Source organism: Brassica napus, chromosome C4 (assembly GCF_020379485.1).
Source record: "Brassica napus cultivar Da-Ae chromosome C4, Da-Ae, whole genome shotgun sequence".
NCBI lineage: Eukaryota > Viridiplantae > Streptophyta > Magnoliopsida > Brassicales > Brassicaceae > Brassica > Brassica napus.
Window position 1 is genome coordinate 51,645,307 of NC_063447.1, and position 15,428 is coordinate 51,660,734.

The window sequence follows — 15,428 nt, forward strand, 5'->3', positions numbered from 1 at the left end:
TTCCGTCGGTATTGTCCAATCTCAAACGGCTATATAACGATCATATATATTTGTCGGCAACAGTCACATGGTTCGTCGGAAATTCGTAGGAAAATTCCGACGGAATTCCGACGACTGTACTGTTAATCGGAATGTCGTCGGAAATTCGTCGGAATATACCAACGAACTTTCGACGACTACAACGGTTACATTTTTTATCGGAATGTCGTCGAAAAGTCGTCGGAAAATTCCGACGACCCTTGTTTCGTCGGAATTCCGTCGGAAATGGCTGACGGAATTCCGACGACTTCAAATTTTTGGATTTCGTCGGAAATTGGTCGGTAATCCGTCACAAACGTCCGACGACATTGATGTCCGTCGGAACCTCCGTCGGAATTCGGCGTGTTTTCTTGTAGTGACTCTACATAATGACATGGTTAAACTCATAAAGACTAAGGTTGAATGGGTCTTCCATGTGACTGGATGTAAATCCTCATTAGACTCTAGTCTTGAACTTGTATGGTCTAGGGTATGGACCATCCACTTTGCGATTCATAACCTAACCTTTTGACAAGACCCGATCATACATCGTCTGTTTGGTCCTTTTCTTTTTAATATAAAAACGAATTTTTACATCAATTCCATCGTTAAGTAATAAAGAAAAAGGCCCGCTGGAGAAAAGAGAGAATCGGATGCTTAAACTATTGTCAGTTGCCTTAATGGGCTTTCTTCGCATTTCTTCTGCTTTATAATTTCACAATTCGTCCTCTCTCATTTACACACCCAACCAACTTTAATCTCTCACACACACACACAAAGAAATGGCCGATCAGCTCACCGATGATCAGATCTCCGAGTTTAAAGAAGCTTTCAGCCTTTTCGACAAGGACGGAGATGGTCAGATCATTCTCCTTCTCCTTCTCGTTTTGATTAAAAATCTTCAAATGATTCGATTTTGTGTATTTGTTATTTAATTCCTCAATGGTCGCAAATTGGATCTCTATATCGATTGATTATTGCAGGTTGCATCACAACGAAAGAGTTAGGCACAGTGATGAGGTCACTCGGACAGAACCCGACAGAAGCAGAGCTTCAAGACATGATCAACGAAGTCGACGCGGACGGGAACGGAACCATAGACTTTCCCGAGTTTCTCAACCTGATGGCTCGTAAGATGAAGGACACCGATTCCGAGGAAGAGCTCAAGGAGGCTTTCAGGGTTTTCGACAAGGACCAGAACGGTTTCATCTCCGCTGCGGAGCTGAGGCACGTGATGACCAATTTGGGGGAGAAGTTGACTGATGAAGAGGTGGATGAGATGATCAGAGAAGCTGACGTTGATGGAGATGGTCAGATCAATTATGAAGAGTTTGTCAAAGTTATGATGGCAAAGTGAGGATAAACATTTTTACTCTTATCTCTCTTTTCTTTGATCATCAAAAGAACAAGTCTTTATGCTGCTTTTTTTTTTATTGAATTTGAAGAAGGCTGGTTTTGTTTTAATTTTCATATATTTGACTGTTCATCATCAATGCATCATCATCATCATCATACATTCGTTGCTTATTCGTCTTTTATCATTTTCCCAATAATTTTATATTTATAAAGTAAACTATTTCTTGACTCTGTTATATTTTTAGAAAACGTCTAAAGAACAAAAAGTTTACTCTCACAAAATATTAATTTTAAACTTGAGGTAGTTTGAATTTAAATCATACAGTTTTCTTTGTTTTAGAATTAGAACATGATTTAAGTTGTTTGAAGGATGGCATTAACTCAAATTCATATCCGTTTGTTTCTTATCATACGCTTTACATAGATGCAAAAGTAATTTAATAGATAAATGGTTATAGAAAACCAATTTCTAAGCAAACATTTTTTAATTAATACAACCAATAATGACGTTGACAAAAAAAAAATTACAACCAATGAAATAATATTCAAGAAATTCGAAAAGGGAGTGTTACCAAAAAAAAAAAATACGAAAAGGGTATAAAAGTAGGTAAAAGCAAAGTAGGCATCCACTTATTTTGTGAGTTGGAACAAAAAGAGTTTTAAAACTATTCTTAAAGGAAAGCTAGATATGTTTATGGGAATAAAATAAATAATACGAATGTTAGGTAAGCAGCGAAAGCCAGATAGATGAAATGATAAATTTTCAAACATTTAGTTGTAATTGTACCTAACCATTATTGTCTTCTTTTTCACTAATTATTGTCGAATCTTATTTGGTTCCTAATTACTCTTCTTTAAAATGTGTGTAGGAGAAGACGTAAGAGGAGTATGGCGGGGAATCCTAGCAGCAGTACTGAACGCAAAGAAGAGAGACGTCGCCGTAAAAGTCATTGCCGTATTCTCTGATCGCCGGGATTTCAATTCCCGCTCTTCTTTGCTTCGTGTGTAGAGAAATAAGAGATTTGAACCTCGCAACCCAATAAAGAATTATATGTTTTAGTTTTAACAATATCATGGTGGTTTCAAATATCATGTCTCTTTAGTCGAACATGCGTAAACCTAACGACCATCTAAAGTCTTTCAAAATGATATTAAAAAAAGAATAATTTGGAGGAATAATTATTTTTCCCGTTTTCTGTTGACATGTAAAAAGTATTAATAAACCAACACGAACCTACCCATTTTCTTGTCTGCCCATAACATCGCAATCTGTACAAAAAACAAATTTCTATGAACGCATGCCAGTATAGTGTTGGTTTGTGTGTAAAGCTAGTAACTAAGTGATTAACAGAATCCAGTAATATTCTCATTAAATAGAATCTAAATATTTTTTTCTTGGTAAATAAATTTTGAACTATTAACTAAAAATTAGAGGAGAATCGTCGTAAGAGTTCTTCGAGTCTTTATAATAGTTTGACTATTCTACTTTTTCAATATATATCAGTTTTCCTCTAATATCTGTCTAATAAATATTTGATTCTTGATACCTCCCCCACTATGTGTCTCTAAATTAAGCTTAAGAGATACACAAAATAAGTCATCCCAGATTAAAAACCACTTAAGAGTCAACGGGCAAAGTATATTTCAAGCCCCCCCTACAGGCAACAAGACTGGCGAATAGAGTCACAAAATACATACCATATCTATTGTTTAGTTGCCTTGACCACTTCAAAAGAAAGCCGAGAGATCCTAAGGATAAAAGCCGATTACTAGAGTACTTAAAAGAACCAAGTTGGGGAAAAACAGACTGCTGCTGCACATTAGAGTTTAGAGAGATGCTTCTTCTACACCTAACAGAAGAACATGGAGTTGGCGACGTTGTCTTTGAGTTTAGGGAGCTGCGCAACAGAGACCGGTCCTGGAGCTGTCACGCCACCATGGCTCGAGGACGTCTCAGACTGATCTTCAAACTTCATGAACGTTCCTAGCTGAGCAGCTGCCAAGTGAGCATAGCAGATCGGTGCAACTGCAAAAAAACCACAAATGTCTCGGTTATTAAACAGACAAAACCAGAGACTTTCAAATGTCAAACACAGAAAAGAATCTGGTTAAATTACCAACAGAGATGGCGGTTGTGCTTCTTTGGTACCTGCAAAATGGCGAACAACAAAATAAATCTGATCAATGTATAATCAAACACAATAGAAGCCATAAGAGTTAAAAAAAAAAGGTTGAGACTACTACATACACGTAAGAGAGCGAGTGGACGAGCTCTTGAAGCTCATCAGGCGAGAAATGAATCTCATCATACAGGACGTGGTAATGCGTAGGACGTGTTGTTCCCTAATTCAATACACACACAAGTGTCATAAGAAACAAAACAATAGTGGCAATCAACAACAAACGTAGCTTCTAAGAGTTGAGATGATACTTACAATCATCCCAGCGTGCGCACAGAGGTAGAAATCATTGTTCTTTGGGTGACAGATTTTGTTGTCGATGATTGTCCCTGCAAGAAACAAACACAACATGAGATCATGAATGTATGTACGTGTTTTAAAAAAAAACCTAACCAATCAATCACCTGGAGGAACGTTGTCAGGAGAGTTTGGCTGGAAAAACTTGGTGTGGTGATTCTTTTGCGCCACCAACAAGAGGAACTTTGGGTTCCAGTTCTCATCTAGAAGCTTGCAGGCCTGAGAAAAGACAGATGCAATCAAATTTCTAACAGTAGCACGACAATAAGAAACTGTTTTTATATCTTTCTGTATGTTTCAGTTACCTCAATGATCTGATCGAGCTCAATGTTCAGGACCTGGTTGAACTGAGATTCACTAACACCATCCCTAGAAGTATTGAGACATTTAAACAACCAAATATGAGAAACATAAGGAACGGAAAAAAATAAAGATACAAGTTCTGATGTAACAAAGTAAATTACCTGAAGATTATGATATGCTCTGGCTTTCTCTTACCAGAGCTGGTGTAGAAATCTACAAGCAACTCCCTGCAATCAACAAACGAAATTACAGCAAGTACTTGAACAAAAGGAAGAGAGAGAAAAAACACAGAGAGTTAGTATCAAGTACTTGATTATGCCATCATCTTCAGTTCCATTCTTCTTGACAAGTGACTCAATCATCTCAGCTTTTGAAGGCTGTGTGCGAACAGATGCTCTGTATTTCGAGACTAGAGGCCACTGCCTTGAACTCACCACCTACGTAAAAACCATAAACAAGACATCAGCATCAAAGAAAGCGCACAACATATATAATAAACAGTAAAATATATTACCGCAGCAATGGAGGGGACATCAGACTGTCCAGGAGATCCATGTGAAACATCCATCCCTAGGATGATGGTTGGAACCTTAGAAATTACTGTGAAAGCCGGAGTTCGCTCAACACTCAACATGGAGTTGAGGCCACCAAGCTATAGAGAGTATATACATCAGATATTGTACACAAGAAGTAAAATGAACGATTGGTACAAAGAAAAAAAGAAAGACAGAGATCACCTTGGCGTTGATCTTCAGAAGACAGTTGGTAAGATACTGATCATTAGGTTGCCTCACCGGAGCCATACACTGAGTAACGATGCCGTATTCAGTTAAGTTTTTCTTCTTCCATGGCCCTGAGGAGTAGTAAATTCAAATTTTAATCAAAAGGAGCATTTAACATCCTAAAGGACTTGAGTTGAGAGATAATATCTAACCGTAAATTTATTCAAAAAAAAAAAAAATATCTAACCGTAAATGTCGCAGTTCTTCCTTTCGGGGAGGAGACACAGAAGGAACTGAGGAGCACCAGGGAGCTTAGACTGGATCTCTTCAAACATCTTCTCTACACGAATCATAGGAGGGGCACGGCGAAACTGATGACCTTCCTCAAACACATCAAAGGGGGCAGCAATTTCCTGTGACAGAAAGCAGTTTAATACATATGATGATTGATGATTACAAAACAAGTTTTCAAGAAACATGAAGAAAAAAGAATCATGCTTACAATTCCTTTCATTCCACCAATTCGGATTAGATCATCAACAAGTTGACGTACGTTACAGCGAGCGGAGAAATTTGCTACAGCCCATTTATCAATCTTGGTTGGCTCAACAAATTGCTGCAACAACGAAAAGGAATCAGAATATCTTACTTACATGAAAGTAATAAATACAAAGAGACAAGACACAGCACCTTGTTGTTGAAATTCCAGCGACCATTTCTCGGAAACAGTTCATCTCCACGTCCCATTTTCAGCTGCAAAGAAAAAAAAGAGGACATTAAAGACACTTATTCAAGTCAAAACTAAGTAACTGTACCATACCTTGGGAGCTGGCAGAACACGACCCTCCACCTGAGTAAAGTTGGAGCTGATAGAAATGCCACATGAACGCAGGAGAGGTTCAGCGTCATAGTTGCTCACTTTCAGCGCCTGAAAATATTAAACCAAATATATATATATATATATAAATTCCAATCCTCTTCGACTGATAAAACATAACAACTATCTGAGAGTAAAGACAATGTACCTTTGACAGAACATTCATCCTCTCTTGCGGCTTCTGTCTAGATTTCTCAACCAGGGCAGATCTTTGGAAAGTGTTCAGAGCCTTTGTGTACCTCTGAAGGGGAATCAATGTGCAGTGCTGCAAAAAGTACCACAAAATAACAAACATTTTAGGATGAATTTCGAAAACTTATAACATGTAAATACCATGAGAACAAAATAAGAGGGGACACCTCAAGAGGAATATAGGTTGGTCGCTTTGGCCTCCCAACATTGACGCACGGCAAGTCAGCAGAATACTGCAACTCCAGGTTCCGTTCTCTGAGGAAGTAGTCATACACTGTTATCTCAATAGTTTCAGACTCTCCGTTTTCATTCTTGGGTGCGTTCCTTGGTCTATATTCAAACCTATACAAAGGTAACAAGCAAAACATCAGAGAGAAGTTTCTAACTTTTCAAAGGGATCACACAATATCAGCAAAGTAAGACATAAGCAAATACAAAGTGATTTTGAGAGAATGGCATCTTACGTTTGTTCCCTGCAAGGCTTGTCACTCATGCCAGTGATCCTGTACTCCTGGTTTGAAGGGCTGACTTTAATCCTCAGGTTCTTAAGTGTTCTTTTAGCCTGTTTAAAACATAATGTTAAAACGTTTTGAGCTATAAAACAAAAAAAAAGGTAGACAAGGCCACATTTAGTACATCACCTTAGACCAGTCAACAGTAAAAGGATCCTTTGCACCTTGATTAGCAATAACAAAGTCAACAAGCGGACCAGGCTTGATTATCATTGTAGTTGTCACATCTGGCCATAAGAACAAACAAAAGACATTAGACTCTATATTATTGCTGCAACAGAAAGGAAACATCACAAACAGGTGAGAAACTATTTACCCATGTTAAGTGACATTCCACCCTGCGTTGTCCTGAAACTCGAATGGAACCCTCTACATCCCAAGATGTTACCACCAACAGGTTCACAGTTACTCGGGTCATTGTGAAAAAATGACTGTCTCACAAGTAGGCAACCTCTGCAGTTTTCCCCGAGAGGTTATTAGAGAGACGATACAAAAGATATAAGGATCATGAAAAAAAGGAACATTTGCACTTACTGTCTTGCTGCATGCTGACGAAGGATGATGTCCAAGACCCTTATTGCCTCCTGTGAATTCTCGGATTCCTGCCCACGCATGGCATTGGCTAGAGCCTGTAGAGGTATCTTGGCAGCATAACTGATCTCGACTCTGAAGCTCTTGGAACGGTTAGGCCGACGAAGTCTTTTTCTGTCACCGTCACTTGGCTCTTCATTCCCGTTGGGACTTGCGTTTCCAGTAGTCCTGCTCATCAAATTTTGTCTGTCAGAATCTAAAGTCAAGCACTCAAGTGAAGGAACAATGTGATGATAACTTTTTTACCTGGCGGAAGAAACTTCCTCAAGGACCACGGAGAAATCCATTTTGTTGCTGGGCAAGGCTCCAAAAGTGAACAGCGTCTTCTCTCCATCGTAGGCAAACTGCTTGCCATCAAGATCCGAGTGGTACGTCTCATGAACCTTGTCTAGGACTTTTCTTCCAACCCCTTTCTGCTCAACAGGACGCCCATCATCATAGAAGAGCGCCACCTGTTCAAGACCAAAACAATCCCAATTGGTTAAACATCACTTAAAATCAGACAAGAGATCAAATGAACACGAGAGGAGCAAGAAGACATACGCTGTAGTGGTAGAAGAATCCCTGAAGATTAGCAACTTTGACTCCGAAGTGATTAGTCAAAAGTTGAATCTTCTGACCCTTTGATCCAAAGCCAGTACGATCCATAGGTACTCTTAGGTTCTTCTTCACTGCAACTTCGGTTTGAACCCTCACAGGCTCCACGTTGGGAGGTATGATCGGTGGAGGAGGAGGCAGCGCGTCGGAAACCCCACTCCCATTTGCTGACTCGAGCTCAGCTCCATTACCGGTACTAGCATCCATCTCCTGCACACACAAACAACAACAACAACAAAAGAAAAAAAGCTCAGTTTTCAAAGTTGAAAACATTTACAGATTAGTTCAACATATAAAACCAAGAAAGGTGAATTTTTTTGACGGAAACCCACAGAATCAGAGATCACACAGTAAAGTAACAAACTTTTCAAGATTTTAGCTTTTAGTTCTAACAAAGTTTCCAACTTTCGTTCACAAGAACCCGCAGAGAAGTAAAATCTTTGACTAAAACTAAAAACCACACAACAAATATTCGGAAATAAAAGCATGCAAGTGTGAATAAACATGTAAGGTCCCCAAAGAAGTCAGTTTTCATCACATATTTGCTAAACACAGTCACGCTGAGAACATTCACATGTTTTTTTATAATAAAGAACCCATAAAGATGACATATTTCAAGCAAACATCAGCAAAAATCTCACTTTAGTAAAGAAACACACAAACACACAATCAGAGTGGCGAACTTTATAAAGGATGACGCAACAAAAACAAAAAGATGCAAGCTTTCATCACATACTAGCAAAATACAGTCACTTTAAGAACATTTACGGCTTTGTTCAACTTGTAAAACCCAGAAAGGTTAATTTTTTTTTCTGACGGAAACCTCAGTAAAAATTTCAAGGAAACCCACAAAATCAGAGATCGCAGTAAAGTAACAACCTTTTTAAGATTTTAGCTTTGAAATCTGCTGAAAAAAAAAAAAATAACCCAGAAGAACAATGCATGCGAGGATAGACAAAGTCTCAACCTTTAACGGAAAAAAAAAACATATTTACTTCTAAAAAAGCACAAACACAGAAGCCACATTACGAAGCTACGATGCTAGAAAGCATAAACCGTACAGATTAAAAAAAATTCACACAAGTCTTAAACAGAATAAACATTTGCGAAACCCTAAAATTATCATACCTGAGTGTATCGATGAAACAAACGCGAAACCCTAAGACGAAACGAGAGATTTGTTTCTGAGACTCTCTCTTTCTTTTTCCCTTTCTGCTCTGAGCTAAATGGGTTAAATTGATCAGTAAACAGTGGAATATATCCAGGATGGATCCTTCGCCCTACAGTTATATTCCTCTACTATGCGGTGCATCTTACAGTAACCTGCTCTTTTAATATTGGCCGTTAGATTCATTTATTTTATCTATTAGTTTTTTTCTCCGACTATGATCTTGACCGCTCGTTTGTCTAGATATATTTACATTTTGGAATTTCTTTTTAATGAGTCTGCTCTTACGATCATAACCGTTCGTTAAAGGGATTTTGTTTATAGACGTTCCAGGATACACGATCTTGACCGTTCGTTAAGAGTGTCTTTATTCCGTAGACTTTTCTTGGAAAGAGTTTTTATATCCCGCTACGATTATTTTGAATTTTTAAATTCGATGTTTTTTTTTCTTATTGGTAGTAGTGGTAGACAAACTGTCCGACGTGTCCGTAATAAAATTAAATGCGCGCATTAATCGACACGTACATTTACACAAGTTATGGATATATGTCTAAGCATATAATTAAATTATATTAGTGTATACTTATTCAGTGATGATCAACGGGACCAGTATAATGCATGTCTCCTAAAACTATGTGATTATTTATTTTTATTTTTTTAACTATGTGATTATTGTGAATACGATATTTAATTATTGTTAAGCTCTAATCACCTCGTGTATGCTTGGTTGAACCTTGCTGTAATCCACTTTACTTCCTGACAAAAATACATTTATATTAATTTAGAGATTCACATCCGCAATTTTAAATTTCCCAATGATAGGAGATTAGAGGCCTGAGTGTTTGGGTGTCCGTGGCGTTTGGATCGGGGTTTTTGAGTTTTCGGGTTTACGCTCTTAGGTCTCATGCTAAAATTTTATTAGTACGTGCCGGATTCGGATAATAACACTTCCGGTTCGGTTCAAAACTGTATTCAGTCCTAAAACCCATAAAGTAATCTTATATCGTACGAATTCAGGTTATATCGATTCGGTTCGGATATAACCAAAGTAAAAAACAAAAAAAATTGAATCAAAACATAAAGAAAAATATCTAAATTAAATAAAAATTAATCTATCACACATAAAATTGATAAAATAACAATAAAATGTTAAATCAAGCATGAAAACATACATCATTTGTAAACAATATGTAAGAGAGTAGATTTTTTATTTCAATAAGCAAATTATAAAATACTTATTTATAACTAATTGTGTACTTAAAGCATTTATTAAAAATTTAATATTTATTATTATATATCATAGTACCACAAATATTGAATTTAATAATTGAAATACTCTTATATATATCAAAATATTTATATTGACTATTAATTTCTGATTTTTCGGGTTACTCGTCCGGGTTCGGTTAATAACACTTTGGGTTCAGATATTTTTTGTACCACCCTACAAGACTCGTTCGGATATTTTTACATTTCAGATCGGATAAGGGGTCGGGTTTTTCGGTTCGGGTTCGGTTTGGATTTTGGGTTTCGGATTTCGGATTTTATGCCTAGGCCAAGAGATTAGGTTAATTCAGTTAAGAAAACTATATTCCAGTTATTATTTTTAAGATGCTTAATCAACTATGGGGGTTGTCTCTTTATAGAGATTATATTCATAGCATACAATTGAGATATATGATAAATTATTATTATTATTCAGTGTTGACTTTTGTAATTTACAGAGCTAGATGGAGAAGGAGAATATACATAGCGACGCTCTAGAGTCTTAACCATATTAATAATATTTGGCAGGCAAGCTAGCTGGTACTCGAAACCTTATTTCACTTTTGAAAGTGTTACTAGCATTTTTAGAGCTTCGTAGTTATAGCTAAACAGAGATTAGATATCTACTCTATGGAGTTCTATGGTCTTTTATGAGTATCTTTTTAATTTCGCTACTCTTATCCATGTCTTATTATTATGATTTCTTTTTTTGAAAGCAATTGTTATATTATGATTTCTTACAACATGATAGGGTAGTCAAATCTCAAATCCTCGAATTTTAAAGTTTTGTGTCATTCCATCCCAACTTCAAATCTTCAAATTTTGAAGTTGTGAATAGTAAAACCTTAAATTTGAGGTTTCACTATTCATAACCTCAAAACTATCTTGTATTTTTTTTTAGTTTTTATAGTTATTTTTTAATAAATATTAGTAACATTTGTTCATATCAAAGACTATAATACAAATAAATAAAATTTTAAGGAGTTTTTTGAAGATTCATGGTTGGAGTAACGAACCCTCAAATCCTCATTTTGAAGTTTTGCTCCCTTAAATCTTTGGGCTGGAGATCTTATGAGTTAAAAATGAGGTGAAGTTATGAGCTTTATTGGTATTTGGTTTTATTGTTTATATATATTTGCATTTTATGCAAGTTATGCATTCACGTAATCGAAAGATTTAGGGTTCGACTGGTGACCATTCTAGAAATAAGAGGAACAAATAGAAAAAACACGTAGAGGAATAAAATTGCAGGAATGAAAGGAAATAGTTGTTCCTTCTCAAATTTAAGAAGGAACAATTTTGTTCTTTATTTCTCTACAAAAAAAAAATGGTAGGGAATGAAAAGGAAAAACTATTTCTTGTGAATGGTGATTTTTTTCAAGAACATTAAGGAATGGATAATTCTTCTCCGTTCCTTGGTCACCATTCATACCTTTAGAAAATATGACTTGTAGTGTCCTTATCGTCACTAGCCATAGATAGATGAACAAAATTGAACATGATGCCCAAAAATCAATTCTTTATTTTTTTTTAACAATTTTCTTTATTGAGTTGCATGTGTTATTTGATATCATTGTTCACATTATCAACTCTCCGTTTTAAAAGCAAAATAAACTTAGGAAGATGAAGTCGAGAAATGTCTTTTGTTATTTCATTTTCGCTTAAGTATTACAATGGCAAAAGCCTCTTATTTATATACTAAAGACTAAACCCTAGCTCCTCGTATGAACGTGCACAGGTGTCGTCACTACACTGCACAATCTGAATCTGGTACCGCAAAGCTGTTTTCCAGCGTGACGTTGAACGCCTCCATTGCTTTAACCGTGCAGTCAGACGCAGCTCTGTTCTTACCCTCTGCTCAGGGAGCCGTTGGAGAAAGGCGACAGGAATGCGCAGCTGGCGTGGCTTGGTTTCTATTAGCCCCAATATTGGTGATGTCTTTGGCCCAGAACTCGTAACCTGACTGCTTTTAGATCTAGACTGTTGATAGGTTTAACTAAATATTGTAGTTTCGGTGATTTTTCATATTCGCGACGGCATTTATCTATCGAACCGTAGTCGTTGGACATGCATAAACGTGTAGTTGGAAAACTACTACTATTATAAAGATTTTGATATGATAGTTTACGTATGTGACCCCTAATATCAAACTTAAGCAAAACTTAAATATAGTTCAGTTCAATTAGAGCAGATTTTGTGTGTGTGAACAGTAGGGCATTATTAAATCGAAGGATTAACGATACGTTTCATAACTCATCAAAGGCCGTGAGAGGTTTCTTTGGGTCAACGTCTTCAATGAGGGGAAGATCCACAACTAAGTCCTCAGCTCCAATACCTTCTCCTTTAAGCGTATTTGTAACTTCTTCAAAAACCACTTTGTTCCCGACCCGACTCAAATGTAAACCGTCCCTGGATTGCAAAAGAACAAACGAAATTTAGAAAATAACAATTAGATGAATAGATTGGCTGTTTCAAAAATTGTAACATATGGGTAAGACGTAGTGACCATAGACATTCAATTTGCCAGTTCGGAATTTGCTGCATCTTGGACCAAAGATCGATCGCTGGGATTTGGCATTCACTAGCTACGGCTACACACGTTTTTGCGTATGTTCCTGCTGCTTCGTTTGTTCTTTCTGGCAAGCCTATAGTGTTTTCGATATAAGGATATCTAGCAATGTTAAGATTACCCAGTTATAAAATTTGGTGGTAAAAATGATATAAAGAGATGTCAAGCATTTTAGAAAGTCTATGGTAGATTTTGAAAAAAGGAGAAGCAAAAGTTAGGGATAAAATATTGAAAGTGGAGAAAGTTAGAGAGATATGTCGTACCGGAGCCGAGCCTCTTCGTCGATTGGTGGTGGAGTTATAAGAATAATGACCGTTCGTGGCCAACGATTCTGAAATTAAAAGCAAAAGTAAACTTTATAATTATACGAATTCTATTCTTTAATTAAAATGTATAAATTATATTTTACATTTTTACTTAGCGATTCAACAAGTATATACCCTTGGTGCTGTTAAAGTTACATATACTTTCCCAAAAGAGAAAAAGATCAAAACACTGGCCTTTTCAGTTAAACGATTTTATATAACACAATAGATTAATATTTGTAACGTGTACTTGAGAGGCATATTATGAAAATTTATCTTTTTATGATAAAATATATATAACCTCATGTTTTTTTTTGTCATCATATATAACCTCATGTTGATCTTTAATTTTATAATTAGAAAGATCAGCCACTATACATGTAATTTCATTTTCTGTTCAATCTAAAGTGTTATCAAGATCACCATTCACCACTTACTAAAAATCAACTAAATAAATCCATGTCATCTTTTGACCACGAATGATTACATTTTTTTTTTTTTGCGACAAACTATTACATTCTAGAACTACAATTTTGAAGTTTTTAAAGATGGTAATCAAATATATAAATTAAATATACACTTTCTTTTAAAAATAATTAAATATACACATGAATAAAGATACACTAAATTTTTGTAAGAAAATACATTCTTAAGTAATTTTTTTTCCTTTCTGTGTTTGGTATTTTACGTTTACAAGTTTTTTAAATGTCTGCAAACTGCAAAAACATTTCTTGAAAACTGCAAAAACATTTATGGAAACCTGTAAAAATGTGTAAGATTTCAGAAAATGTTAATTTCTTTCACAATATATATTCAAAAACAATGCCTAAGATTATGTTTATATACAATTAAAGAAGAATTCAATTTGAATTTATTTTTGTTCAAATATAATTCAATTGAATATGTAGTGGAAATAATAAAAATGTCACCTTGAGAAACGAAACAATTGAGCGAAGATTCTGTTTATATTCGAGAAGTGGCACATGCTGAAACCCCGAGCATCTTTCCGGCAGACACGCATCGTTGGCTCCAAAAAATACAGTCACTGCCGATGGATATGCTCCGCCGTCTCCCGCTGCCTGAAAAACTCTCTCCATCACTTTTAACGCCCATCTCGTGTTATATCCACTGTATCCTCGTAACACCACATCAGCCTAAAGTTTTTTTATATATCAGAAACGTCATTCAAAGTTAGTTAATATTATGCTCAATAGGGAAAAAATTGTTAAGACGTAATGAGATTTGATATTACATAAACCATATTAATCATTTCACAACAAAGGGACTATATATATTTGTTCTCTAAGAAAGAAAAAAAGAAGATATGTTAACATGTTTATTTTGTGAAACTAAGATATGTTAAACTTTTGGTAATTTTTTTTTTTCCATTCCCCAAGAGAAAATGTGAAAGCCCCGGTGGCTACGCGCCGTGGAAATCTGGTGTGGTGCGGATTTGGGATTCGAACTCGGATCTCTTGGGAATCCATGAAACTCCTTGACAACCGACAGTGGTTAGATATGTTAAACTTTTTTACTAGTAAAATATGATGCTTAATTTCCTGAAAAATATTTTTCATAATGAGAACCAATAAAAATCTATGAAAACCTGGTCAAAAACAATCTATAAGACCAGTTCAAAACAAATACATATATCAAACAAAATGTTATTTTTAATTGATTTCAACTGAAACTTTGTGAATATTCATTTCTCCACTGTAAATTAGATGTTTAGATGTTACAAGATGTATGTAGTTTTTTTCATAATAGAGTAATTCATACAAAACTGTGTATTTATAAAGAGAAATATATATACCTTGCGGCGGAGAAGATCGGCGAGAGAAGCTCCCCAGCCACCGTCGCCAAATGATTCTTCAGTGATGGAATCGCCAAAAAGAACGATCTTAGGCCTCATCTTTTGTTTTTTCTTCCTCTTCGAACTTTCACTCTCTCTCTCTCTAAAGTTTCCAAAAGAAAACCCACTCTAGTAGTCTCTATTTTCCCGAGAGAACCTAAACGGAACGGTGTATAGTGGTTTCGCTGAAGTGGTCGTGTTTAATTTACTAAATAAAGGCTTATTACTGACGTAAGCAGTAAAGGTTTGTTATTGGGACAAACGAAAATTAAAGTCGATGCACTAAATGCTCCCATTGCCACTAGTCACTAGAGCTGGGTTCGCGGGTCAACCCGTCCCGCCCGCTCCGCCAACCCGCGGATCGACTCATTTTTTTCACTCAAAACTTCGATCCGCATGACTCGCAAAGAAATATTCACATACCCGCACCCGCCCCGCCCAAATTTGCGGGTAACCCGCGGGTAATATAAAATATAATAAAATAATTATTTTAATTATATTTTAATTATATAATACTTATTTTTCTAATAAAATAATTAAATTATATATTATTTTCTGAATTTATAGTATTTTATATATTTTTTAAGAAAATATATATTATTTTTTGAATTTTTTTATTTTAT

The 15,428-nt window shown here is 35.8% G+C and overlaps 3 protein-coding genes across 3 annotated transcripts; 1 reads left to right on the forward strand and 2 right to left on the reverse strand.

The window, feature by feature from the left end:
* The first annotated feature begins 776 nt into the window (after nt 1-776).
* On the forward strand, nt 777-2,619 carry LOC106445444 (calmodulin-7). The gene is made up of 3 exons (XM_013887005.3): nt 777-876; nt 1,002-1,371; nt 2,244-2,619. The coding sequence occupies exons 1-3, from the start codon at nt 801-803 to the stop codon at nt 2,338-2,340; spliced, it is 543 nt and encodes a 180-aa protein (XP_013742459.1). The 5' UTR covers nt 777-800; the 3' UTR covers nt 2,341-2,619.
* A 339-nt stretch (nt 2,620-2,958) lies between these two features.
* On the reverse strand, nt 2,959-8,943 carry LOC106445443 (protein argonaute 4). The gene is made up of 23 exons (XM_013887004.2): nt 8,774-8,943; nt 7,592-7,855; nt 7,295-7,500; nt 6,992-7,216; nt 6,774-6,910; nt 6,587-6,684; nt 6,410-6,507; nt 6,113-6,287; nt 5,902-6,018; nt 5,697-5,804; nt 5,567-5,629; nt 5,379-5,492; nt 5,124-5,289; nt 4,892-5,007; nt 4,669-4,806; nt 4,464-4,591; nt 4,316-4,381; nt 4,157-4,220; nt 3,959-4,070; nt 3,810-3,883; nt 3,623-3,717; nt 3,492-3,523; nt 2,959-3,400 (listed from the first exon to the last, which is right to left on the reverse strand). The coding sequence occupies exons 2-23, from the start codon at nt 7,850-7,852 to the stop codon at nt 3,225-3,227; spliced, it is 2,769 nt and encodes a 922-aa protein (XP_013742458.1). The 5' UTR covers nt 7,853-7,855; nt 8,774-8,943; the 3' UTR covers nt 2,959-3,224.
* Nucleotides 8,944-12,159: 3,216 nt separating this feature from the next.
* Nucleotides 12,160-15,022, reverse strand: LOC106449267 (GDSL esterase/lipase At5g45920). Its single transcript, XM_013891050.3, has 5 exons — nt 14,767-15,022; nt 13,883-14,107; nt 12,912-12,979; nt 12,586-12,750; nt 12,160-12,488 (listed from the first exon to the last, which is right to left on the reverse strand). Exons 1-5 carry the CDS (start codon nt 14,863-14,865, stop codon nt 12,326-12,328), a joined length of 720 nt encoding a protein of 239 aa, XP_013746504.1. The 5' UTR covers nt 14,866-15,022; the 3' UTR covers nt 12,160-12,325.
* Between the last annotated feature and the right edge of the window lie 406 nt (nt 15,023-15,428).